Source organism: Chroicocephalus ridibundus, chromosome 6 (genome assembly GCF_963924245.1).
Source record: "Chroicocephalus ridibundus chromosome 6, bChrRid1.1, whole genome shotgun sequence".
Taxonomy (NCBI): Eukaryota; Metazoa; Chordata; class Aves; order Charadriiformes; family Laridae; genus Chroicocephalus; species Chroicocephalus ridibundus.
The window spans coordinates 61,999,190-62,025,913 of record NC_086289.1 but is presented as its reverse complement, the minus strand read 5'-3'; the positions used below and the strand labels follow the sequence as shown (position 1 = coordinate 62,025,913).

The 26,724-nt window shown below is 44.6% G+C and overlaps 1 protein-coding gene and 1 long non-coding RNA gene across 3 annotated transcripts in view; one reads left to right on the top strand and one right to left on the bottom strand.

Moving 5' to 3' along the window:
• The first annotated feature begins 218 nt into the window (after positions 1-218).
• The window catches only part of MYO7B (myosin VIIB), a 51,712-nt gene continuing 25,206 nt past the window's right edge, over positions 219-26,724 (top strand). Inside the window, exons 1-27 of one of the 2 annotated variants that reach the window (XM_063337884.1) lie at positions 219-356; positions 2,050-2,092; positions 3,489-3,602; positions 4,241-4,393; positions 5,537-5,721; positions 6,572-6,693; positions 7,374-7,516; positions 7,606-7,719; positions 9,198-9,351; positions 10,300-10,376; positions 10,684-10,803; positions 11,029-11,171; positions 12,403-12,613; positions 13,949-14,084; positions 14,312-14,472; positions 15,491-15,541; positions 17,288-17,425; positions 18,345-18,497; positions 19,016-19,114; positions 19,671-19,765; positions 21,334-21,418; positions 22,465-22,683; positions 23,312-23,419; positions 23,989-24,165; positions 24,919-25,128; positions 26,040-26,207; positions 26,479-26,559. In XM_063337884.1, coding sequence (XP_063193954.1) covers positions 2,075-2,092; positions 3,489-3,602; positions 4,241-4,393; positions 5,537-5,721; positions 6,572-6,693; positions 7,374-7,516; positions 7,606-7,719; positions 9,198-9,351; positions 10,300-10,376; positions 10,684-10,803; positions 11,029-11,171; positions 12,403-12,613; positions 13,949-14,084; positions 14,312-14,472; positions 15,491-15,541; positions 17,288-17,425; positions 18,345-18,497; positions 19,016-19,114; positions 19,671-19,765; positions 21,334-21,418; positions 22,465-22,683; positions 23,312-23,419; positions 23,989-24,165; positions 24,919-25,128; positions 26,040-26,207; positions 26,479-26,559 — 3,435 coding nt within the window. In that variant the 5' untranslated portion in view covers positions 219-356; positions 2,050-2,074. The remainder of the gene's footprint in view (positions 357-2,049; positions 2,093-3,488; positions 3,603-4,240; positions 4,394-5,536; positions 5,722-6,571; positions 6,694-7,373; positions 7,517-7,605; positions 7,720-9,197; positions 9,352-10,299; positions 10,377-10,683; positions 10,804-11,028; positions 11,172-12,402; positions 12,614-13,948; positions 14,085-14,311; positions 14,473-15,490; positions 15,542-17,287; positions 17,426-18,344; positions 18,498-19,015; positions 19,115-19,670; positions 19,766-21,333; positions 21,419-22,464; positions 22,684-23,311; positions 23,420-23,988; positions 24,166-24,918; positions 25,129-26,039; positions 26,208-26,478; positions 26,560-26,724) is intronic. The other variant, XM_063337885.1, reaches the window with a different exon arrangement.
• LOC134516975 (uncharacterized) lies at positions 3,509-15,552 on the bottom strand. The gene is made up of 4 exons (XR_010071516.1): positions 15,435-15,552; positions 9,176-9,329; positions 3,963-4,071; positions 3,509-3,622 (listed from the first exon to the last, which is right to left on the bottom strand). It is a non-coding gene; the product is annotated as an uncharacterized LOC134516975 (long non-coding RNA).

Genomic DNA, 26,724 nt, shown 5'->3' with positions numbered 1-26,724 from the left:
GCGTCAGACCAGGTGCTAAAGGGTTTTCTTCTGGGAGTGCTTTCCAGAAATCCGAAAGGATTCAGGCACAGGGGAGAGACTGAAGTTTAAGGTTCACCCAGGCAAGAATTTGCCTTCTTGCTTACTGGAACACCTGACTTGGAAATGACATATGCTGAACTGGGAGCAAAGTCCCGTAATAAATAACCGTGCTTCAGTCATTTCCTCCTTTGTGCAGCGGAGAACTGGCACTTGGTGAGGGATCCCTTAATGGCATCAGTACCATTTTCACATTTCTTTTCCATCTTACTCCAATGCTTATGAAAAAGAGGGAACTAAGCTGCAGAAGCCAGACAGTGAAGATTTCTCCAGGAGAGGTAATCTCCTATCCTGTGGGGTGCCCTTTGTTTTACAATGCTGCATTACTTTTGAAAGAAAAGCAACAGAGGGAGCCGAGCGTTGTCAGAAAGTGGCTGTTCAAGCAGGCAGGGGGATGGACACTTAGAACTTAACTGGGAATAAGCATTTTAATTGTTGAAACTGTGTATCCTGGGGTTATACGGCAACTCCTCCCTACATGTCCACTCTCGGCTGCTGTCATAGACTGGATCTGGAGCTAACTTTACCTTAGATGTGACACAGAATGGCTGTGTGTCATGTTTGCACGTACCACTCCCTTTGTTCTGGGTAGACATTTTTGCTCTGTTGCAGTATTCTGGTTTCTAGCGCAGGTGAAAAAGCGTCTGTCAGTTGTGAGTCGCTGTGGCTGCCCATGGCCCATCTTTGGCCTGTGTTTGCCAAGTACCAGGCTTCTGTACCACCTTGCATCCCTCATAGTAATAGGTCATCAATTCTTGAAGTTAATATGCAGATCCAGTTCCTGAGTCTTGAATAAGAACAAGGACTTCACCATAAGAATAACTGATTATGAAAGACAGAAGTTCCTTCTCAAGAGAGCGTAAAAAAACAACAGAAAAAAAACCAAACAGCCGGAAAGAACATGCTCATGTTGCATTTGCTAAATTTTTGCAGACGTTGTGCTACAAAATTGAGAATTGTCTTAGTTACAGATGAGCTACAGAGGTTGCCCTAGCCTCTCAGGGAAAATCAATTCTTAATATGGTCAGCAGGTGCTGTGTTGGGGGCACAGGACTTGCTGTTTCTCCATGTGCCGACTTTTGTTATTAAGTGTGACAGTCCACTCCTGTTCTTGTTATGGGGTCACCTATGTGAAAATTACATCTAAAATTCCTGCTTTAAAATGCGTGTTAGCGTTGAACTTCTACATCAGCAGTCTGTCATCTCCTGAAGTTTCTATTCATTTTTCACCTTGGGATCGCAATACACTTTGTAATTTTGATAATTACTTATTTTCAGCATATTTTATGATGACTTTAAAGTGGTAAATTGTTCTGGGCGTGCTTAGAAACCCTCTTCAATTCTTGCTACTGTATAGACCTTTATAGGGACTATATAGGGTACAAAGATCTCATAGTTTTTCAGGCACTACCTAGTTTCCATTTTGCTCCCCTGATAGCCCTCCTTATGGTCAGGACGTTGGCATAACCCACAACAGCAGCAGTATCTTGCACACAGGAATATAATTGCTCCTTCCATTTAGTCTGAAGAAAAGGTTGTTTATGCACCCATCGATTTTAAATAAGACCATGATTTATAGAAGCTATTTATAACTTCCCAAATAACGTGGATAAAAAAAAGTGGGCAGCTATAGGAAAGCAAGTGATAAAATGAGCCCCAATTCTCTTACTGCAATGTTTTCTTCTAACATTGAAGTTGATTAAAACAAGAGGGAGAAAACAGTGGTATCTCCAAACTTCACCTCAACCACCCCCCCAGTGCTGCAGATCTTTGCTTTAGGTAGATGGTTTCATTATTTCTACATTGGGTGTAGCTTGTCACGATCTCTTTTGCTTTAATGAAATCTATAAACATAATTATTTTAAGACATTCTGCTGTTATTTTTACAAGGAAATATCTCCACCCCGGTCTGTTCTGATCAAAGCCGGAGCCCTTTTCTGGCCTAACGTTCAGTTCTTCTTGGCACTGCAGGTTACATCCAGTGATCTGAAACATAATGGTGATTTTCAGAAAGGTAAGTCCCGTTCTTTGCTGTGATTTACTGAGTAGCCTGAGGCCCAAAGAGGAGAAAATTACCTTAATGGTCCGTCTCAGAACTAAAGTAGCAATAAGCCGCTATCAACAAGGTATAAAATAATATCAGCCTAGGCTAGAGATGCAGAGGTGTCTTGCCCAGCCTGGCTGTGCTCATGCTGAGCTGGTGACCTCTGTCACAAGGTGTGGCACTGAAACTACACAGTTTACCTCTGGAGCTTAATTCAACGCAAATGAGAGCTGTTCGTCTGTAACATTCTTCACAACCTCGTGCAATGTTCATAGATGCTTTACGCTATAGTTGTTGGGTTTTAAACGTAAGACCATAAAGTATTTTGAGAGGAAAAAGAAACAATTTTTCAGTAAAAAACTTGAAATGTTGACAGTAAATGCTACAGTATGTAACAAAAATTGTATAAGACAAGACTCTTCACTAGAAAGCTGGTTCCTCAACAGGTGTAGGTATGAACTACCCATTGAAGATCTGACCTACAGCTTTGTTCAATTTTCATTCCAGTAAATTCATTACAGTAAAGCTTTCCGTTTGAATCTGTATTAGTGCCTGGAGCAAGAGAAGGTATTCCTGGGGGCTTGGTGCTGGGAAGCAGAACCAGAACAGTAGTGCAGGCAACACCAAGATGGTGCTTGTTCCTCGGAAGGGGCGGCTGTAGCTCTCACCTTTGCTCCAGCAGCAGCAGCAGCTCTTGCTTCCTTGCTCTGCAGAGAGGCAGGATGTTGCCATGCCTCTACAAATGTGAAGAGAGGAGCTGCGCTAAATAAAGAATGCCTTTTTTTTTTTTTTCTGAAGAGAGATCATGGATACACTCACATTTCTAAGTGATTTCAGCTACAGTAGAAAGAATGTATATCTAAAAACTCTTGCAACAGAGCCCTCTACATTTCCACGCATCCATTCTGTACATCTGTTTGTACAGATGTATGAAAAATTACCATTTTTCCTGATAATGTCTGTGTTTTCGAGCGTCTCTTCTGAAAGAATACCGTAGCTGATGTGAGGCTGCCAAGGCACTTTACCAGCATCCACTGTGCCCCCACCAGTCTCTGGGAGGCAGCGGAGCTGAGTGATTGCTGTCCTTGTAAAAGGTGTTGCATCATTTCCTCTTGTGAGACAGCTGGGCTTGATGACTTGTCCAAAGTCACATTCCAGGTCAGCCGTGGAGCTGGGAGTAGAACTCAAAGGTCCTGATACTACAACCATTAGATTGTACTGCCTGTGAGCAGTAGGAACTTATCCAGTTGAACACTGCTAAGGAAATCAAATCGCTAAAAGATTAAAACAAAGGGATGATGCCTGTGAGCTACACGGCATAAAGTTTGTTCCTTTACTACTTGACAATAGCTTTTCTTCTCCCCAGGGTGATCATGTGTGGCTGGACGCTCACCCAAACAGTGAATTCAATGTCCCTATTGGGGCAGTTGTGAAGGACTCTGACTCAGGACGGATCTTGCTGGAGGATGATGAAGGCAAGGTGGGCTACACTGTAACGATCTGTAAAAGACGAACATAAAATTTAGGAGTAAAAATAACAAAAGAATGGCCCTATTGTGTCAGACCAAAGCTCCATCTAGCCAAATGGTCTGCCTTTGATAATGGCTGGTAGGATACACTGAAAGAAAGAAGATAAAAATAAGGCAAGTGTAGGGTGATACCCTAGTACCCCCAGGTCCCAATACTGTGAAGATTTAGAGCTTCCTAAGCTAGAGGTAATATCTACCTCATTAAGAAAAGGAAATGGATGGGCTCCAATCTCTAAATTTATGTGGAGCTTTAGGTGAAATCATGATCCCGCTAAAGTCAGTTGGGCTGGGGTTTCATCCCTACTTCATACCTGATGTGGCTGTGATGACTCGATAGAACCACGCTTTGAACAATGCTAAACTCGGTGATGTCCAGAACCCACTTGAATGGCATCATCCAGTGTTTTAAATCATCCGTTCCTGGGGAGTAGCAAACCAGTTAATTTCTGTAGTTCAGTCAACTGTTTGTTAGAATATGCTGGTTTAAGAGTTGATCATGCTGCAGCTCGTTCTGGTCTAACATGGCTCTCCTTTGTTTGCCTCTGAGCAACAGCAGAACCCATTAAAACTGCTGCCTCACCTTTTTCAGGAGCACTGGATCACAGCTCGGAACATGCACATGGTGCACCTTATGCACCCCTCCTCTGCCCAGGGGGTGGAAGACATGATCAGCCTCGGGGATCTCCATGAAGCAGGCATGGTGCACAACCTCCTCATCCGCCACCAGGAGCACAAAATCTATGTGAGTGCCAAGGCCACCAGGCATAGTACTTTCAGGAACGACTTGTGCTACATATCTAACAGAGTGACCCAAACAGCCTGCTAGCCTTTCTTACACGGGGCTCTCTGCTTCCTTTACTGATTGAGGGTGCCAAGGAGGTACAACATAGTTTTTTTCGTCTTTCATTCAAGTAGTTTGGCTGTGAAGAAGAGACCGAATAGTCTCCAAGATCACTGAGGTATGCATAGGTAGTGACCCTGCTTACATTCTCCTAGAGTGACCATTTGGATTGTCCTCCGGTCCAAGTTAATGGTTACTTGATTTTGATGTAATAAAATAGATGAAGAATAAATCTGGGTATTTAGGACACCTGGTTTCATTTCTTGCCCATTACAGGTTTTATCTCTAACTTTGAGCAACTTGACATTTTTAGTTTCTTAGTTCCTGGTTTGTAATATGATAATAATATTCAGGGGGTTGCATGCTTTGCCTCCCATGTTGTATACACTGCTACTTTCATAGGAAGGGAACCATGTCTTACAACACAGATGTGGCGGTGTTTAGTGTAAACAAGGACTGATGTTATAGATGCTGCAGTTATAACTACCAAGATGTGCACATAGACCTGTTATATTAGACTCTAGCAGTCTGCAGATGTCTAACGTACAAGTTCTTGAACAATATTATTGCCGTGCATTTCTACAGCCTTCAACAGCCTCCTTCATTTCAATGGTGCTGTTGTTTATAAATGTTACTAAATGACTGTATAAATAACACAACCATAACTTTGTCCATTAAAAAAGTTCAGCTACATCTGAAACAGAACACAAAAGCAGCTTAACAAAACAATGCAAAACAGCTTATGATAACACACAAAAATGCCACGTCAAATTGGACTTGTGCTTTAACTTGAGACAGTGAACTGAGCTGTGATTTTGCAAGGAGATTATAGCTAGCATTCTTCCTTTTGCAAAAACTTCCATGTCCTGGGATATTTAATAGCAGTTTATAGTGAGGAACCAGGCTCTCGGCCTCACTGAAGTGCTGCTGTGGATCTCCCAGACTTCTCTCCTGCCTCTGCTTGGATTTATACTGCAAGTGGCTTCGGTTGTATTCTTGTTTGCAGGTTTGCTGCTAGAAGTAATACTCATAACTGTTTTCCAGACTTACACAGGATCAATCTTGGTGGCAGTGAATCCATACCAGCTGCTGCCCCTGTACACAGTTGATCAGATCAGACTGTACTGTAACAAGAGGATTGGAGAGCTGCCACCTCACGTCTTCGCCATTGCAGACAACTGTTATTTCAATATGAAGAGGAATAAGAGAGACCAGTGCTGTGTGATCAGGTGACTGCACTGGGGGAGGACGAGTAGCAGAAACCAAGTCTGGCATGTTTTTGGGGCAACTTTGTAGACATAGGAGATCTCCCAAGTGGAAGGACCCAGATAAGACTAGAGACAACAACAGGAAGGAAATAGTTACTCCCCTGCTACGCCATTTTCAGTTGGGGCTGCAAAAGGTAGAACATAAGCAAGGGATTTCTGAAGTCCCTTGCTTTCCCCCAGCATCTTTGAATGTGGTGATACATCCTGCACGTGGTCACTACATACAGAAACATAGAATACGAACCTGTGTGATATGAGGCTATCTTTTACCTTGGGGACACAATACTTACGTTACATGTATTTTCTGCTAATAGAGGTTCCCTGGAGAGAAACAAGCTCTGCTAACCTGAAGATGGAGAGAAGCTTTCTTCATTCTATAAACACATAACATGTATCCATTTTCTCTAATCATCAGTGTGAAGAACCAGATAGCCACATTGCAATAATATCTGATTATAGCCAAGGCAACTCAGTTGATGCGCTAAGACTAGCACTGAAAATCTGGTAATGCATTGAAGAAGAAAAGCAAGTAGTCATTTAATTTGCACTGGTACAGAATGTCTTCCATGGATTTGCTTGTTTTTAATCACTGTGAGTGTTTAATCCTCAGCCTAAGTCTAAAAAACAACTTAAATTTTAGCAGATAAGATGATGAAAAACTAAAATTCTCCATCTTTCCATGAAAGACAGTCTGATCTGCAATTCACAGGGTGAATATGTGATTGGGGTTTTTTTAACTTGGTCTGCCATTTTGTCACACTAGCCAAAAAAGAAGAAAGGAAACCTGTAATGACCTTTTTTCTTTCTGCAGTGGAGAATCTGGAGCTGGGAAGACTGAAAGCACAAAGCTAATACTACAGTTTTTGGCAGCTGTCAGTGGCCAGCATTCCTGGATAGAGCAGCAAATCCTAGAGGCCAACCCCATTCTGGAAGGTGGGTTATTCAGCAAACATGCCTGATTTACCACCTTTATCTCAGGATTTTTATATCAGGATAAAAAAATTCAGAAACAGAACTTTGAACCATTGTGTTTGTGTAACTGCTAAAAACCCTGAAACACCAGTGATGCAGGGTAGAAGTTCTCTGTACTTTTCTGCCCTGTCCCCACAGCAGCTCCCACACTGTAGGAGGAGATGCCACTGTAGTATGTAACCTGGAACGGCCGGGAGCACAAGAGTCCTTGGGAATGCAGAGCCCAAGGTAAAGACCCCCAGTTTAGCATTTGCACTAGAGAGTGGCAAAGTGACTAGTTAAGCATGGCGGTATCTACAGGGGAGCTCCCCGAGACACCCATCTTTGTGGAGGGATCAAGTGCGTTCCCACTAAGTCCTTGTGGAGGTCCTTCAGACTTGCCCAGCTCTCTTGGCTGGCCAGATATAGGCTGCATTTGGATTGTTTGAATATGTCTTTTAGGACCCAATTATCTGGATGGACAGTATGGCTGCCTCTCTCTTCAGGAGGCAGTCTGAGACCAGACATTCTTCAGTGCTTGTCAGCACTGTCATTTGGAACACGCGTCAAAAAACAGCATCAAAAAAGAAGAGGATAAAAAATAGACTTGGTGTTCATTAACTGCAATAATCCAGATACTATCTCTGTCTGTTGCCCATCAGCTTTTGGAAATGCCAAGACAATTCGAAATGACAATTCAAGCCGCTTCGGGAAATACATTGATATCCACTTCAACCAAAACGGTGTGATAGAAGGAGCCCGGATAGAACAGTTTCTTCTGGAGAAGTCCCGGGTTTGCCGGCAGGTGAGGGCACTGGCAGATGTCCATTCTCCCTGCTCCTGTGCTACAAGCCTACCCGACAAGGCTGTCCATTGCCTATTTCTTTCTTTTAGGCTCCAGAGGAGAGGAACTATCACATCTTCTACTGCATGCTAATGGGGATGAATACGGAGCAGAAAAGGATGCTGAATCTGGGCACTGCTTCAGAGTACACTTATCTCACTATGGTAACAGTCTGCTTTCTTCTCCATTATCCCTCTGCCATTTTCTTCTCCTAGCAAGCAATTACAATCAATAGGAGCCACAGACGGGGAGTTACCAGATCCGAACAGTCCTTTTCTTAGAGTACCAGAAGCAGTAACACCAAAAGTGCTGTGAGCCTCAGTTTCAGAGATTTATTGTAATGTCCACCGGTGGCAGGCAGCGTGCGGCAGTTCCAATCTTCCTATCAAAGTCAGACTTAAGAAACATAAGGGACACCTTAAAGCAGGTGGGAAATAGCCCCCACTTTCACATGTACTCAGGTTTCAGATCTCACGCCAGGGAGAATACTAATCAGGTATATATACTATAGGGGGAAACAAATAGGCAGAAACAGTGCCAAGAATCCTAGTCCGTATATCTGATAAATATTATACACATTAATGTGGGAAGCTGGCATTCGACCTAACCTCCAACAGCTAATGTTAATGTCCACGTCTGGGTCTAGGTTGCCGTAGTGGCAGGAGTGGGATGTTCATAGGTGAGATTTTTGAAAATAGCTAATTGGTTGGTTTAGGGCATGAAAGGCATTGTGAAAATCCTGTTCGTTACCCTGTGCAGATTCCTCATGTTAAATATGTCAGCCAGTTTGATTTGGGCTGTTCTACAGCTGTGGAAAAATGGAGCTAAGTCCTGCCTCCGCTGAAGCTAATGCCAGCTAAAGCTGGGCATCTAGTTTCCGAGGAAATTAAATCAAGCCTATAAAGCTGTTTCTGGAGTCTCAAAAGCAGCATCGTTAAAATTGCTGGAGATTTTTTCAAATGTAATATTTTAAAAATAGCAGTGATCTTGCAGCAAGAGCTGATGAGTGCAATTCACGCATTGTCCATTCCATAAAAAGGTCTGAAGTTCCTTGGGTCAGCAGTAGGGCATATAATACAGAGCTAGGAGGATTAGATTAAAGGAGAACATATCCGTGGTTTGTTCAGGTCAGCTGTTGGCACAAGCTGGCATGTTTACGTGCTGTAGACTGAAGTGTCTAGAAATACGTCACTTTTGTAATCATCCCACTATAATGTTGGTAATAGCAAGGACAAAAAAGGCATTTTCCCATCTCCATTAGGGCGGAAAATAGTTTCTATCAGGAGCAGCATCCTAGGATCTGCTGTGCAGGCTTTGCTGAAGGTTCTTCTGATGCTGCCTTGGATGCTTCCATCTGTCTTCCACTAGAACCTGATATTCTTATTTTGAGATTTGCCTTCTAATACTGAGCCAATCCTCCTTGCTTTGATTTGGGATTAGGGCTTTTAATTGTCCATTGACAAGGCAAAGGGAGGAGATCAAGGTAACAGGCATGGCCTTGTAAGTGTAGGTAGCCTTGTGAAAGTTTCCTGTCCTTACAGGGCGTCTAAATTGTGTACAGGATTTTTCAGCCTGCAAGTCCTTTCTTCCTTCTATGGGTACCAGGAGGATTTTCCTTACCTGTGGGTGTGGTGTCTTGCAGGGTAACTGCATGTCCTGTGATGGCCGGAACGACACGAAGGATTATGCCCACATCCGCTCGGCGATGAAGATCCTCATGTTCTCAGATTCTGAGCACTGGGACATCAGCAAGCTGCTGGCTGTGATCCTGCACCTGGGGAATGTAGAGTTTGAAGGTAAACTCAGCGCTGTCTGTGCTTGACCTTTCCTCAGACTCCACGGTAAAGGCCTAAAGGTGCTGCTGCTTCCATCCATACAGACCAGGTGGTGCCTCTCTGGGTGGACAGGGTTGGAAGGGCAGGCAGATAAGCACCCTGAAATTCTGATTCATGGCTCCACTGCCTAGTGGTTTAAAAAACACCATCTTATTATTATTTTGTCACGCCGTCAGGTTTCCATGGTTATAAATAAGACCTTATTACACAAACTGAAACAAGAGGTAACATAATGCCATGTTACAGTTGCTGATTGTTGTGCTGTGCATGCCAGAGGACACAGGAGCAGCTGAGTGATGCTTGCTGTGGAGATGACAGCACTCATTTTTCTGTCTGGGTTTGGTGAACACTCACCTGCATAAGCACACTTGTGGTACGGCACAGGCACAGTCTGAGACACTCACCAGCAGGACACCAGAAGATCTCACATTTTAGAAAAGGACTGCTTCTCCCGTTGTGATACAGAGGGCCCAATGCAGTGACGCCAGCTGGCTCCTTTGGAGGAACGCTGGCTGCTAAAATGAGGGATTTCCCTCATTCCCTTTCATTGTCTAAATTTCCCACAAGCCAGATACACAGAAAAAAATATTTTCAGAAACACATTTTCTGAAGTCAAATACCACTTTCCCAGATCCCCAGTAGCTACTAGTTAAAATTAATAACCTTGTCAGTTTTGCTGCTATTTTCAGTGTGGTGTTCTGGAGTTGGGAGGGCCCCGTACATCCCAGGATCCCTGGGTGAAATCAGGACTCTCCTTAGTAAAATCACCAAACCCGGGGGTTTCAAAAGAGGACTTACTACCTTGCCACATCCCCGGAGCCACAGGGTTACAGAAATATGAAATAACAGCACAGTCTCGCACTGTAGCAGAAAATATTAACCCTGAGAATGACTGTTTCCTCATTGTAGCGGCTGTGTACGACAACTTGGACTGCTCTGATGTGATGGACTCACCACACTTTTCAATCGCAACCAAATTGCTTGAGGTAATGGGCTCTCATCTTCTGCTAGTTCTCTCCGTGCTCCCTGAGCACACCGACAAAGCATGTCTCTGTGGAGTGTTTATGTATGGATGCACGCGTGATGGGCATGTCCCCTTCTTCCTGCTGACGCTCAGGTGGTGCTGGTGCAGATGTCTCTCCGAGCTAGGAGATCTTTAACTGGGACAGCAGGCCTCCCTTGAATGCTGCTGGACAGGCAGTTTGTCACAGCCTTTTTTCTGAGACAGACTTTGCCGGATCTCCTTTATCCACCTGGGATGACCAGGTTGCTATGACTGTTCCGTTCCTCCAGGTGGACTCCAGTGAACTCCAGAGCAGCCTCACAAACCTCTCCATCATTGTCCGAGGAGAAAGCGTGTCCAGGCCTCTGAACGTAGTTCAAGCTGCAGACGGGAGGGATGCCTTTGTGAAGGTACCGGTGCTTACGTCTTCTCTGCTTAAAGATCGTGCACACTTTCAAAGCTGTCTGTCTTACTGATTGAGGAGCCTTATGTGGCAAACGTTCACCCAGATTGCTCCTGTCCCTCATGGTTTTCAGGCATAGTTTGACAGCATTGCAGCAGCATGATAGCAAGAAGTAAGCTATGGCCAAAGACTATAATGGTGGGGTCTAATTCCTCTTTAATTTTTTTCTCAGGGTATATATGGACGGATTTTCCTGTGGATAGTGAACAAGATCAATTCAGCCATTTTCAACCCAACTTCTCAGAAGCCTAAAGACAGACGTCAGTCCATTGGGCTGTTGGACATTTTTGGGTTTGAAAACTTCAGCAACAACAGGTAGGAGACTTTAGATTAATTTCCACTGGGAAGCTGAAAGGCAGATGGTGTAAAGGCAAAGAATGAAAAAACAGACAGACACGTGCTCTTTCGTTATCATCCCGGTTCTCCGAAAAGCAGTGAAATTTCCATCACTGAATCTTCCCAATGATGACCATGCGCAGATTCCATTTTTCTTTGGTTTCTGCCTCGTCCTGCAACCCTCGTTTTGGTGCAGCCATTGCACATGTCTATTCCAAAACCTCAGGAATTTTCTCAGAGGAGATGGCTATGAAGCTGGTATGAGCAGGCAGCTACTATGTAAGGATGTAGTATGTCTCATGTCTCTGTACCAAACTTTCTTGTTCCACAGCATTTTTACAACATCTCTTGGGATGCATTTTGCTTCCATCTTGCTCAGTGTTTTCCCATCCCTTTTTTGGGGCCACTTCATTTCTCTACTCTTAAGGACAGGTCAGCACATTACCTGGTCAGTATGCCATTGTCCCACTGCTACCTCTGCTACTGGTGGTTTCAGTCCCAAAGCACCATTTCTATTTGCCCTTCTCTACGGGGGCAGCAATTCTCTCAGTTGTATGGCACCATATCATCAGTACTCGACAAACCATCACCACATATTCTGCAGTCTTTTCCAATCCATTTCAGCTGATGATTCTTGCTTGCTTTCAACAAGATAATATTCCTCACTGACTTCTGGAACTTGGTCTAAGATCTGTTCAGCCCATATTCTATCTTTTGTGTTCTCTCCTATTATCTTATGCTATTCCCAAAGGCTGCAATCCACACAGGGCCTCACTGTGGTGAGCACTCCACAGGCACACACAGTGTGCCACAGCAATTATCAGGTAGTGAAATTCAGGTGCAGCATTAAGGAGTAACTAACAGAAATGCTAGTGCTAGTGCAAGTAAAAACACGTCACACACTCATACAGTCAAGCTATTTTCACAGTTATATGTTTAGAGTTTCTTGAAAGACATACAACATCTTTCCTTGCCTACTCTGCGACACTCAATCGCCAGTTGGCTCATTTCTACTTATCTTTATCATAGCAGAAGATTAATCCCTTATATTGCTAAGATTGGCAATGTGCAGTTGTGGTGATCATTAACGCTGTGGCATATAGCAGTAGTATATCTGGATGTGTATTTAATACAGACAATAAACAAATCCGTTACAGCAGTACAGCACTGGCCAAGGATGACCATGGGTTCCCATCTTGTTTCCCCCTAGCTTTGAGCAGCTCTGCATTAACATTGCCAATGAGCACCTTCAGCAGTTCTTCGTGCACCATGTCTTCAAGATGGAGCAGGAGGAATACATTGCAGAGCACATTGCCTGGAATAACATTGACTTCACTGATAACCGCCAGGCTCTGGAAGTCATCGCTCTCAAGCCTATGAATATCATCTCCCTCATTGATGAAGAGAGCAAGTTCCCAAAGGTAAATTTCTGGTTTCACCTGTAATGCCCGGCTTTGCACACAGCTCACAGGTAACACTTGGCTTTACACACAGAAAAGTGCAAAGCTGACTTTCAGACACATTATGAGAGGCAATGTCTTCTCGCCACAGATGTTCCTTTTAAATTAGCTCACTGTGGAACAGCTTCACTCACTGCTGGAGTGTGCTCTTCCTGGTACCTCGCAGTTGAAACTCTTACAGCTGTTCCAGGCAGAGAAGGAAGGAGTCTAGATCATCTTACAAGGGCTTCTTAGGAAATCTTTGAATTCACCTATTGTTTGAGTATTGTTCTGCTGTTGGTCTGGGCTTCAGCTTGCTCTTTCTTCTCCTGGATCACAGACCTAGTTGAGCAATGTCACTGTCATGAGGAATTATTATTCTGCAAAGGCCAGACATCTCAAACAGAAGAGCAGAGATGAAAGTAGCATCTGATCTCAGACATCCCTGCAGAGCATTTTCAGAGTCTCCAGAGCACGGTGAGGCTAAGCAGGAGTGCTGGTACAGGAATCGGATGGCAATGTGGGCTTGTCCAGAAAAGCGAGCCCCTGCCACAGCTCATTTGTAGTCCCCAGGTAACCAATTGAGAGGATCATGTACAGACAGACCACTTTCCCCTTTCTTCCCTAAGAAGAAGGAGGTCCCCACTGTATGTCCTACATTTAGGACAAGAAAGCATCTCCTCTGTGATTCCTGGAGCTCATGATTTCTCAGATAACGCAGCACTCACTACCCCTAGCACAGGCCAGCGAGCAGAGCTAGCCTCACATGCACCACAAGGGAATGAGACTGTGATGAAGAGAAGCACCCAGCTGCCTGCCTGCCTGTGGAAGTCATGATCTGGGCATGTGGACTGGTATCTGCTCAGGGCAGCCTTCTTCCAGAGATCTCTGAGTCTTTCACCAGCTGGGGAGTGAAAGAACTGTGCCTGCCCGAGAGAAGGAACACGCACCCTTCAGAGCATGGCTGGGTAGGATGGCAAGGGAAGGTTGGCGAGGGGCTCTGCTTGAGAGGTCCAAAGATTTGGGAAATTCTCAGCACACCTGGTGATGTTAGTAATGTTATGAGAGCTTGTGTACAGCCCTAAAATACCAGGCCTTACCCTCTGGTGGTGTGTTCTGTTCTGATGCTTGAGAGAAGGGTGTGCGTAAAAGGCAAGACGCTTTTGGCACTACTTTCCTCCAGATCTATTACACAAATAAGGAGCAGAATTCAAGATTTTTTTACCTCTGAGCACCACTTTTTTTTGTTCACTGAGAATAGGCCAGTGCTGGGGGGAATCTGCTTACCTGTCCTTTTTTGCCTGTATTTGTTTCTAGGGCACAGAAGCCACCATGCTCGTCAAAATCAATTCCCTCCATGGCAAAAGTAAAGTCTACATCCCACCTAAGAGTGTTCACGACACCAAGTTTGGCATCAACCACTTTGCTGGGGTTGTCTTTTATGAATCAAAAGGTGAGCCTACCTCAGATGGATATGGAGAGCAGAGAAAAGGGCATGACCTGCCTTAGATGTCTGGCACTCCAGGGTAGCATTGATCTGAAGTCAGATCAGGAGGTCAGGAGGATTACTTTAAACTAATTTGCAAGTTACTGTAAATGAAGTGGATTTTAGCTAGACAGAATGGCACTAGAGCCAGCAGGCTGTGGAGATGACAAGCTGATTTTGTTTCCCTCATATAGATTTCCTGGAGAAAAATCGGGACACGCTGAGCGCTAATGTAATGCAAGTGGTTCATTCTTCCAAAAACAAATTCCTGAGAGAGATTTTCCAGGTGGAAACAACCACACCTAGTCTGGGACGTGGAACCATCCGGCATCTTGGAGCTGACCATGCCTACAAGGTTGGCCTACTGGCACCAGGTTGCAGAAACAACTCATTTCTCCTCCCTTCCGTAAGGCTCTGGCTGTTCTTGACCTCCACTGTCTTTTGCACTGTCTCTGCAAACCCCTGTCCCTTTCGTTCAACTCATTTCTGCAAAGGAGTCTGCAGGAAAAGCCAGGGCCTGGTGATCATGCTGTAAACAAGCGTAATGTCAGTCCTGTCTCCCAGCCATCTGTGCAGCCATGCCGGCACATGTCATGCTACCTCCCTACATGTTGTCAGCAACTGGATGGGTTTCCTTTGTGTCTGCCTGGGCATCCGTATTGCATCCACATGGACGGGTGTAAATTAGTAGGAGGAAACTGTAGTTCAAAAGGTTCATTGGAATGGAACAAGGCACCAGCCAGAGCCCCGCTCTGCAAAGCTGGTACCTGTCCAAAGCCATCAGCCAAACTGCTGTCATACTGCACACATAGCCAGTCTGCTGGGACCTTAACACCAAGGGGTCTGACTGGGCAACCGGCAGCAGAGTCCTGACCTTTTCCTTCTTGCAGAGGCTGACAGGCTAGCACAGAGGAGCAAATAGCTGTGCGGTTGCGAAAATACAGTCTCCTGCTCCCAGTGACACCTGTAGACACAGTCTCACTGCCCTGCATACTGTCGCAACTTTAGCTCTCCCTCCTGGCCCAGAAGCTTTGTGACAAAGTCCATGATGGCTAATTATCACAGAATCATCTGTGCGTAGTGGTGTAGGGAGCCTTGCTTTGTGACTAGTGAAAATGAGATTGTAAAGCACAGTGGACTGGAAACAGCGTGGGGCAAAGTTCAAGTTCTCTGCCCTGCTGCAACTTCACATACCTTGATTTCTGAGCATTTAACTATGCAGTGTCATCATCGTGTGAAGGTACTTTTGCTTTTAATGTTTAGATCTTTGAGTTTTCCTGTCAAGGTACAGAACAAACAGTCAGCTTGCTATCTTACCTGTTATCTGTCTGTTCTCCTGGCAGTGTTTTCTGATCCTGTTCTTTCTTCCTCAGTCTTTATCCCAATGTGGCTTTCTGCTGTCCAGAACATCTGGCCATGGACAGGTAAACATCCTGGGGGAGAAGAATGTCAGAAGGGGTACAAGCAGCAACAGAGAACTGGCTTAGCATCTCTTAAATGTTATGAATACCTTCAGTTGAAATATCAGGTCTATCTGCATTGCTCTAATGCTCTAGTGGTTTTTGTCTCTATAAATAAGGTTGTGTTATTGAAAAAAACCCTTTCCTTACCTTTAGAAAGCACAGCAGCATGTCAAGAAAGGAGACAGTAAAAGTGGGCTACTGCCCATTTCAAAATGCGCAGAAGTTAGCGGAAATACCCCTATTAATTTCAAATAGGTTGGGCCACTGTTGGGAAGCCTAAAAAGCAGGCTACAGAAAAGAAGAGTGAATGAAGTGCCAGAAGAAACTTTCTGTCCTGAGGTCTCAGAGTTGCTCTCCTAACTTGCCAGGGGAGAAAAGTCACCACCATCTCAACAACAAATTCAGCTTTAGCAATGTTACATGAGTAAGACCATGAGGGGATGGGCTTTAGACTTGTGCAGCCACCCCACTGATTTACTGGTAGAGCAGAAAGGCCTCTAAAACCTGGGGGTGCAAATTGCTCTTAACTCTTATACAGCTTAAACACGTACATGCTGTTATCGTACCTGTTTCAGATGCTTGCTAGCCCTAAAATGCATCAGCGCTGCTATTCCCAGGAACTGTTTTCCAAAGGCATGAGTGTTTGGTCGCCAGAGGGCAGCCTTGCCCTGCAGCTAAAGCAGAAGGTGGCGACTTCAGTGCTAGAAAGGGCACTTTAAACATAAGAACCAGCAGAACGAGATACTGTGAAGACCATGAAAGCGAGGGGAGCCACTGGACTTTAAATTATTTACTTGGGGAAAAAAAATATAGAAACCCCACAACCCACCAAACCGCCCCCAGACAAACAAACGAGCTGTATTGCACTGCAATGATTAGCTCCATGCCTGTATGTAAAAGGCCAGTGGAGTCCTTTTGTTGCTTGGAATCTGCACTGTTGTCACCCTAATTTAATGTGCCCTTAAAACATACTAGGAGGTAGAAGCTTCAGCCTATTGTGATGATCTGTGTGAAAAAAGAGATAGGTGGAACAGAGAAGCTGTGGAAGTCAGGAGCTAACTGCAGCCAAGTCCCATCCCTCTGGTGTTACGCTATTGCAACCAGGAGCAAATTTTCAACCCAGGAGCAGTGAGACATAAAGCATTTTAGATGCAGCCATAAATAGAGTAGATCTTACCTTATCCCCCAGGAAAAGTGTGCCTTTTCACTGCTTACTCTAGTATTAACGAGCAAGCCATCCTAATCACTAAGGAGTGAGCTGTCTGCGATCTTTAGAATTCCTAGTTAGCTATGAGATGGCAGCAAAATGTCTAGCCTGGAGGTTATTATTGCTTTGGGAGTAGCTGTTTCTCACCAAGCTTTCAGGCACACACCCATGAATAATAGCTTGGCACCCAGGCCCTACACTAAACACAGCCTTGCTGAGAAGAGACAGGCCTGTGCGGGCTCCTGGGGGTGGAATTTGTTCTACCACAGCAACCCCCACTGCTAGAACTTAGTGCCCAAGTAGGTGAAAGAGCTTAGTGGAGTTTCTTCACAAGAATAACCCCAAATAAAATACAGATGGCAGACCTCGCTCCCACGTAGGTAAATAACTTTTTCTGGCAGTTGTGTGATACTTTTACATGGTACAAAAATACAAAGATTTATTAATTGTCCCTCTGACGGTGAATGATGTATCAGTCAGCATGTGGTTACTCTTCCCAGGGCTTGGATACCACCAAACGGCTCTCTACTCTGGGAGGACAGTTCAAGCAATCCCTGGAAAAACTCATGAAAATCCTTGAGCAGTGCCAGCCATACTTCATCCGCTGCATCAAACCAAATGACTACAAGAAACCACTGGTAATGCTTTAACAATATGAGGTCTTGTCTTCAGTAAACTTTCTAATGAGAAAAAGCTGTCAGTTGCTGTGCAGCGTTTTATATCTGTACTTCAGCCAAGAAGAGCTGGAGTACATGCTATTACTAGAATAAAAAGGGCGGTAGGATATAGCATTGTTAATTTACAAAAACATTTCTAAAAGCATCACAGAGTAATAGATGTCAAAAAAGCACATAGGTGTATTCCCGAAAGGAGCTGTAAAAGCCTTTCCTGTAACGATAAAGAAAAAACTGGAGAGTCAACAAGGGGACAGGCAAAAAACATCAGGATCCAACAATGATCATACTATGCAATAGCCTGAGAGAGAATAGGAGAGCTGTTGGTGTTTGAGAGGGGTGATGTAGCTTAATTTGACACTACAGGAGAAAAGGAGCGAGTTTGGCTTTAAGACACTCAGGAGATTACGACCCAGTCCTACATGGAGACCTTGTATGGTGTTCGTCAAGTGATTTAATAATTTTTAAAGTACTGCATGTGGCTTAGTGAGCCTGTTTTTAATCTGCGCTCATGCTATATTTTGCATGGCCATGCCCAAAGGGCCTAGGTTGCTACTGCAGTTATTCACACCTGCAAAATGATATGAAATTGCAGTTCTAGAATTGAAAATGGTTGCTACAGCCAGACTGAAGTTAACGGACTGTTTCCACTGCCGATAAGCACAAATTTGAAGGGCTTTTGGGGTGACTTGATTATGCCTTGTTTATGCCTGTAATGAATTAATTTAGGGCACTAACAAAATAAGAACTGCAATTAAAAAAAGCATACTCGGCCATTTTGCAGGCATTCTGAGGTTGGAAGTTAACAGATATGTTCTGAGGAATGCTGCATGTGTAGCTTCTTTCAGTGCTAAGGCTCCTCCTTGTCTGCTTTCCCTTTCAGTTGTTCGACAGGGAGCTGTGTATCAAACAGCTGCGGTATTCAGGGATGATGGAGACCATTCAGATCAGGAAAGCCGGCTACCCAATTCGCTACAGATTTGAGGAGTTCTTTGAGAGATACAGAGTTCTCCTGCCATGGTCTCTTCGAGAACAGGTGTGTTAGCACAAACTCAGTTTAAGGCTAATGTAACTTCTTCTTATGAGGCTTCAACCTTTCCCACAGTAGAAAGTTCTTGGATTACTGCTGGCACAGTCGAGAGAGCTGTCAGAGTAACTGGAACTAATACATATGTACTCACTTGGACCTTGGCTGAAATGGTAGAGGTGCTTTTAGGTCCAGCTATCCTTAAGCTGCTCCACACAGACATCCCAGGCAGGGTGGCATCCCCGTTGCCCACAGATGTTTCTTTTCTGTAGTCACACACTCCTGACGTGTCTAACATCCTCCTTGCACTTGAACTCGGGAATGTTTGGCCACGCAGTCATGTTCCTCCTTTTCTCAACCATTTGAGCTGAACCACTGTTATTGGCTATACTGTCAGCCCAGAGGTCTGTAAGACCTCCTCTGCCTCTGTTCTTTGCCCTTTGAAATGCAGGGCAATAGAACCTCACATAGTACAGCTGCTGTGTTTCACCACCAAGCCCTAACATGATGCTGCTTTTGCACATCAGCTGAAGAACGATGCTCGACAGAGCTGTATCAGCATCAGCGAAGCAGTGCTGGGCAAGGATGACAGCTGGCAAGTTGGAAAGACCAAGATTTTCCTTAAAGTAAGTAAAAAGTACAGTTTATTGTCTCTTCTCCTAAAAAACTGGGTGCTTCACAGTATAGCTTGACCTGCTTCTGCAAGAGTGATAACCCAGAAGAACTGGGTTCTCTTATAAACTTTCTCTTGATTCTGAGGCTGGATCTTTGGTTCCTGAAGGCCAAGTAATTTAATGGACACAGTTTGGTGTAGGAGGGGCTGATCCCCTTCCTGTGCTCCAGTATTGCAGCTAAAACAACGCTGTGCAATGTATTCGTCTCTGCTCAAGCTTTGACCACAAAAAAACCCTGGATACAAGCACACTGTTGCAGGAACCTCCTTGCCTGTCGCATTCCCCCAGGTTAAAACAGTCTTACTGCAGGCAGATTCTCTGCTTGCTTATGGCTACAGCCAGGCACGGTGTGGTCACATGGTGCACGCTCTTCCGACTGCAGTTCCACGAATGCATTTTAATCCCACTACATCATGCTGATTTTGGGCCTCTGACAGACCATGCATCCAGTTTTCAGAGCCTGCGGGGGTGTCTGCTCAGCTGGCATATCCGCACTTTCTTTTAACAGGACCATCATGATACAGTATTGGAGCTGCAACGCCAAACTATACTCACAGATAAGGTTCTTCTTATCCAGAAGGTGATGAGAGGATGGAAGGACAGGTCAGTGGTCATACAAAACGGAATTTCCTTTGGTTTGAAGAGCAGTAATCTTTGTGGTGCAGTTTAACACGCTCTGTGAAGCATTTTTGAGAACGAAATGGATCGGTCCATACCTTCCACTATGCCTAATTTCAGCACTTGTCACATAACAGTGCACAGTGCAGCTATGCAGATTTTGCACAAAGATTTGTTCTGGCTCAGTTTCTTTATTTTCATGATGCTTTTCAAAATGCAGGACGGTGGTACATGTAGCCTGTATGAAGATGAAGGGCTGGACTTAATATTTCTAGTAAACAGTAGATATCTGGAAAGCAGGAAATCCCCATGGAATCTGTGCCCTCCTCCAAGCTACTAGGACTCTTTTATTTAGGATGCTTCTCTGATACGACATAGAAGAGAATCCGATAGAAACTAACTAGTCCTTCTCTTTGCCAGAGACACACAGTTCTTGCATTTTGCCTGGTTTAGTTTGAAATATCTTCAGAAGTGAAATTTAGTCATGTCAAGTAAATGTTTGTCTTCATTAAATGCTTTCCATCATGATTTGTACTTATTGATCTTGTATCCCCCAACCAGAACCACGATACAGGACTGAATGCTGGTTTGGTTTAGAAACACTCCTGACAGTAGAGATGCAAGAACTATAAAACATGACACGAATGCCAAAAAACTTCTCCCTTTTTTTCAGACTCTGTCTGCTACCTAACAGAATTTCACCTCTCCCTAAAAGCTTTACCTCACTTTTATTTTTAAAACGTCAGAGCTATGTGCCACTTCTGACAGCCACAGTGTGACAGCTTTTACCGTGGGAAGTTCCTCCTGCTTAGATGGGCTCCTAGTCCTGGCAGTTAGGAGACTGGGGAGCAGGTGGTCCTCAGATGGAGGAGTTAACTTATCCAGGCTTGGTGCAAGGGCTCTTTCAGTTCTAGAGAGCTCTCCTACCACAGAAATGTATTTGGTCCGCAGTTGCTATGAGTATTTTTGCAGCATTAAGGGCAAAGTCAGCTCGGATGCATCAAGGTGGATTAGTAACACTCCTATCTCATCCTTTCTGCTAGCAAATGGGAAAACAGAAAAACACTTTGTGAGCTCAATTGATTCAGTGCTGCTTCACTTGCAGAATGAGCTGAGCCTAGGTGAAATCTCCTAAGGCCTTTATTGACAGAAAAGGTCAGGCAAAACAGCCTATTCTGGCCTTTCCATCAGCATGGAGAACACGTAAGCAAAGAAAATGCTTCAAGTGGGGATACTTTTGAAGCATGTGGTGCAAAAGTATCTGACCAGGCTAGTCTTTCTGCTGCAACATAATAATTTCCTTGGGCTACTCAGAAGCAGGAAGAACAGCCCTCACTGAGCTTCAAACTTGCTCTGGCAAGATGTCTACTACTAATTGAGCTAGCTAGTTTAACAATAGCTTTCCTGGCTCTGGTGTTGCTAGACAGCAGATAAGGCTAAGATCAGACTGCAGACATCCCATAAAAGGAAAAAAACCGCTACCTTATTCTTTACTATTATCATAAGAAGCAGCAGAAATAACCTACTCTTTGTCCCCTCACCTGTCTGCTTAGGAAGCAGTTTCTGAAACAGAGGAAGTCTGCTGTGGCCATTCAGTCAGCCTGGCGAGGCTACTGCTGCCGGAAGGATTTCAGAATGGTAAGATGCAGTTGTATATAAATACATATGTATACTTTTACATATATACACATACACATATATTTCTATGTGTGTTTATGTACTATGCCCTGCCAGACTGAGTGGAGTATTAGGAATGAAGATACGCACAACTGAAGGAAGGAGAAGCAAGATGGCAGGGTGTAAAAAAGGGTGTAAAGCCCAAGGAGGGCTCTGGGACCTCTCTGGGCTTGCTGAACCTGTGACATTTCTGCTTTCTGGTGAAAGAGTAACCCAACTAACCTCTGGCAGGCCTGGCTCCAGCAACCTGACATACGAGTGATCCCACACTTCTTCTAGTCAGGAGTCCAAGGCTAGCATTTGTGCATCACCACCATGCTATGAGCAAAGTGTCTTCTCCAACTGTTACAGTAAAGCTAGGACTCTGTAAAAAATTACCAGAAAAATCAGTATATCAGTCTCGCACTGTTAAAAATATGGGATGATCTTCTATATATGGTGGGTTTTCTGGGTGAGGAAAGCTACACCATATTGGGGGCACTCACATAGTGTGTATTCGTGTGGCAGGAACTATTGCTAATATATCCTGTACATCCCATTTGCAAGGGGCAGGAGGAGAAACTGCCAGTTTCAGTCAGAAACGTTTTCTATTCTGCATCAGTGATGCAATTCCTGTCTGAAGACCAGGCTGTTGTCCTGCACTCTGCCCCATCCTCCAGTGCTGCTGCTTCTTTTGGGATTGTAATATCCATCTCTACAAAGACATCCCTTTTTTTTCATTCACTTGGCTTCATTTCTGCCCTCTTCCTTCCCTTGCCGTAATCCCAGGCTATCATTGTCACTCCCTGGAGCCACTCCCTAGAACAGGTCCCCAAAAGAACTCTATCTAATGTAGTTTTAAAAGCCTCTTAGTGGCAGAAAATAAAGCATAAAGGGCAGTATCACTTTAGCCCCTTCCAGTGTCTTTACCCACTTACTAAATTTTGTTATCTTCTACTCATCCCAACTTACTCCCAGTCTCAATGGTTTTGAACCATAATCACTTCTTTTTTCTCCACCTTGTACAGGCTATGCTGGGTTTCGGGCGCCTGCAGGCTCTCTACCGGAGCCGGCAGCTTGCTAAACAGTATGCAGCAACCCGGGCTCATATCATCAGGCTTCAAGCCATGTGCCGTGGTTATCTGATGCGTCAAAAGATAGCAGAGCAGAAGAAAGCTGCATGTGTTATACAGGCATATGCAAGGGGCATGTTTGCTCGCCAAACCTACCAGAGGATGAAGAAGGAGGTATGCTCACAGATACCTTGTGAACATGTTGTGTCTATGAAGGTCTGATAGAGATTTAATGACTAGCTAAGTGTTGCCATAGCATGGCACTGGATGTGGATATTTATTTTGGGATATTTAATTTTGAGTTCTTGTCAAGTATGAAAGCAGAGTTTTAAGCAGATGATCTTGTTTATGTTTGCTTTCTGTGTTCATTATCATGGATCAAAACTTCACTGGCAGAGCTGAAATGTTTTTGACAGAAGGGAGGAGAAAAGATACAATGTGCGTGTGTACCAGTCACTCCTGCAAGGGAAGGTCAATTTCTACAGCAAGGCCTGATAATGTCAATTAGGGATCCATTCAAAAGGGAATCCAAATGTGCTGCCAGAGAAAAGCCTGTACTTACTACCTTGGCAGTCCAGAGCACATGGGAGGCCTTTCTATGATTTCCTTTCTGTATTAATGCTCTACAAACAGGATGAAGCCAGTCTGCAGATTTCTGCCTGTGGCCTGTTCCCTAAAATGACAAATCTAGAACTGCGTCCTTGTTGGGATAAAGTCCTGGTGTGAGCAGCTTTATTAATGGCAGAAGGGGGCTGGCTTAGTAGTTGTGGGAACAGTCACAGAATGGTCCTGTTGTCCACAGAACAAGCACAAGCTGGAAGCCAGGAATATCCGCTTGGAAGAAGAGAAACGTCTCATCCTAGTCCTTGGACCAGTGAAAGCGAGGGAAGAAGCTATGAGATTAGAACAGGTAGGTATGTTGGCAGAGGAACACCAAATGCTCTGTTCCACCTAACAAGATGGCTTGCCCAGCTCACTCCTGCGGACTTGCTAAAAGATCTGAGCACTGCTATATTTTAATAAAAAGCAGACATCATTGTAAACCTATTTGTAACAATGCTTTAGAAATGGGACAAGGCAGACACATTCACGTTCCTGTTTGCAGTATGAGCTGGCAGGTTAGCCAAACGCGTACAATGCTATTACAGCCCCTGGACACAAAACATTTTTAAATTTTAAATAATATGTGGGTTTCTGCTGTTAGGAAGTCTGTGTTTTCCCTATATTATCTCTTGTTGATAAAGTACTTAAAAAATTGCACATCATTACCAATAGGCCAACAGTCTATAAGGACAGCTGTAAGAGCAAGGTCTGTGTGACTGCTCAGCACAAGCAACATTTGACTTCACATCCCAACACCACACTAGCAGAGCTGGACCTCACTGTCATAATACCTTTGTAATAGCGTTTCATCCTCGCACCCATTCATTCCAGCAGAATGATATTCCAGTCGTGCCTAACCAGCTTCTATGTTTAAAGGAACACCTGGCTACTCTGGAGAGAGAGGAGGCAGTAGCAAGACAAAGAAGGAATGCTCTTGACAATAAACCAATAAATCATGATGTTATCAGTGACCAAGAAATGGTGGACAAAATTTTTGGATTTTTACCTTCTGTGATCGGAGGCCAAGAAGGACAGGCTCCTCTGGGTTTTGAGGTACAGAGCTGCAGACTGGTAATGGGTCATGGTCATCCCTCGTGTAAGTCTGTTGACTTTGTTGGAATTCCATCAGTGGTCAATTCTGTTTAATGAACTTCTGTACAGTGAAAGTCTCACCCAAATTAGTCACTGGACAGTCTCTTTGGGATCTGCTTTCAGAGGTAAGCTACCAAAAGATTTTGGTCACATGCAGTTTGGGGACTATGTGTCTTCAAAAGCTACTGCACATTTGTTTCCTCGGCCCAGCAGACCCTCACCACATAATGCTGTTTTCTGCATTTTGGCACCCACCCCATGTTCTGCTGACAGTGTTCCCAGTAATTTTCCAGCTGAAACAAGCTGGAAGTTCGTGACCTATGTTATCCCGTGTTCTTAAAAGCAAAATTTGAGATATACTGGCCCTGACAGCTGTGGAGGATAGAATCGTGTAGGGAGAGGTAGGTGGAGTAGAATGGTCTGGGTTAGTGCAGGATGTGGGCAATGAGACAGCACCTGGATTTTCCATCAGCAATGTTCTTGATGACGACCAAGACGGGAAGGTTATATGGAATGGATGCATCTCAGAAGGACAAGCTCTGATTCCCAATGACCTATTGGTAGCAGCTGAAAATGGCTTTGGGGTTAGCTGGAAAGCCAAATTCTGGAGGACCTATGGCCAAGAGGAAAAAAAAAAAAAAAGAAAAGAAAAGTAAAATAAGAATATCAGAGTACAGGAAAAGAAAATATGCTTCTTTTCCATGTTCTGCACAGGACTTGGAAACAAAGCCTAACAAGCTGGACGAGGTGGACCTGGACATGGTTCCCATGAGTGTGGAGCTAGAAGAGGAGGCAGATGGCTTGGAAGAATACACCTTCCCAAAGTTTGCAGCTACTTATTTCCAGGGATCGTCTACACATACACATATCCGGAGACATCTGCGGCACCCACTACTCTACCATGATGACAAGGACAATGTCCTGGTATCTTGCTCTTTGTTGTTGTTGAACCTGCTCCCTCCACAGTGCTGGCTTCTACAGCTCCCCTCATCCTTGGGTACCCTCCTCTGGCCCAGCCCTGGGAACCAGAGACTTCGGAGCCAAGGAGATAGTCCTAAGCACTTGTATGAAAGTAGTGGTTCCCATCAGCATTTTTTGGCACTTTGCAGGCAAGCACTTCACAAAGATACCTGCCCAACACAAGATCTCTGGACACCTTTAGTCTGCCTAAAGAGGGAACTCTGAGGTTTGTTTTGACTTCTCCAGATAGCCTTTGGGGGCAAAAACGGACTGGAGAGCAGAAGCATCACAGCTCGCCCATCTCTCTGCTCTTGTTAGGGTTGCTGGTCTGTGAGTTAGGACAGAAGGGGGAGGCCCAGGCTTCCAATTTTCCTGTTGAACCATAGGGGGATTGAGGAGGGGAGTTTTAGTTCACACCAAGCAGCCTTGCAGAATGGAGGATGCCATAATGCAAAAACTTCACTATTACTTGGCGTTCTAGTTCTGAGCATGAGGGCTCCTGGGAGAGTTGCTCATCTGTCCAGGCGGGTAAATGCAGAGTGCAGTTCAGCCAAGGTTTTCTGCCTCACCCCAGACACAGCACACCTGCAAGGTGCCAGTTAGGGGAATGGTGAGGGCTCAGCAATCACAGAGCAAATCTGACATTCCCACTAGAGCTGCACCCTCTTCCTTTGGCATGAGAGTGTTGTGAATGCTGCTCTTATGTTGTTTGACATGAAAGTCAACTCCTGGTGTAAATGGTGGGAGGAGATGATTCCCATCTTCCACGATTTGGACTGGGTAAAGAAAGAAAGGGCCCTGATCTAAACAGGCAGAAATGGCATGAGACCATGGGTTCTCTTGGCAGTGTCTAACTGTGCTTTCTGCCCCTACAGGCTTCTCTAGTCGTGTGGGTTATCATCCTGAGGTTCATGGGGGACCTGCCAGAGCCAGCAATGTTTGCCAAGAATGCCACCTCCAAGAGCGGCTCTGTGATGACACAGATATATGACACACTTGGCAGGAGAAACCAGGTCCAGTTCAGGAACGACAGCCCAAATATGGTGAGAGGCTATACTTGTATTTTCATTTGCTTTCCTTGGTTGCTGTGCTGTTCTACCAAGAGTGAGAAGGCAAAGGAACCCTTTCATGCTACTGTACTTGAAAAATGCCAGAAGTGCAAAAGGGCCCCTGTCAGTCCTGGAAGGATGCTGCAGCTCCTTCTGGCACGAGGGAACTAAACAAAAACATTTCCATTTGAGCACCTTTCTATCCTTATGAAACATCCTTGCTGTGTGTTAAACTAATTTCCTATAATGGTAATGTCTGTTGCAGAGAGAAAGCAGAAAGGATAACAAGATTTCGAAGGGGATCTCTTCCCTGAAGCTGAAACGGTCATCCAAGTTGACAGGGAAGGTAAGAGATGGAAATAAATTGCTTCTCTTAAGCCTTCTTGCCTGGAAACTTGTCTTCACCTTCTGACAGATGTTATGTGACAGCAGCCTGGGAACTTGTTCCCCTGCCAAGCCAGTGCAGCCCTGTGCAGGAGGTACCTGGTGCACTGTTCTTCTAGTGAAACTA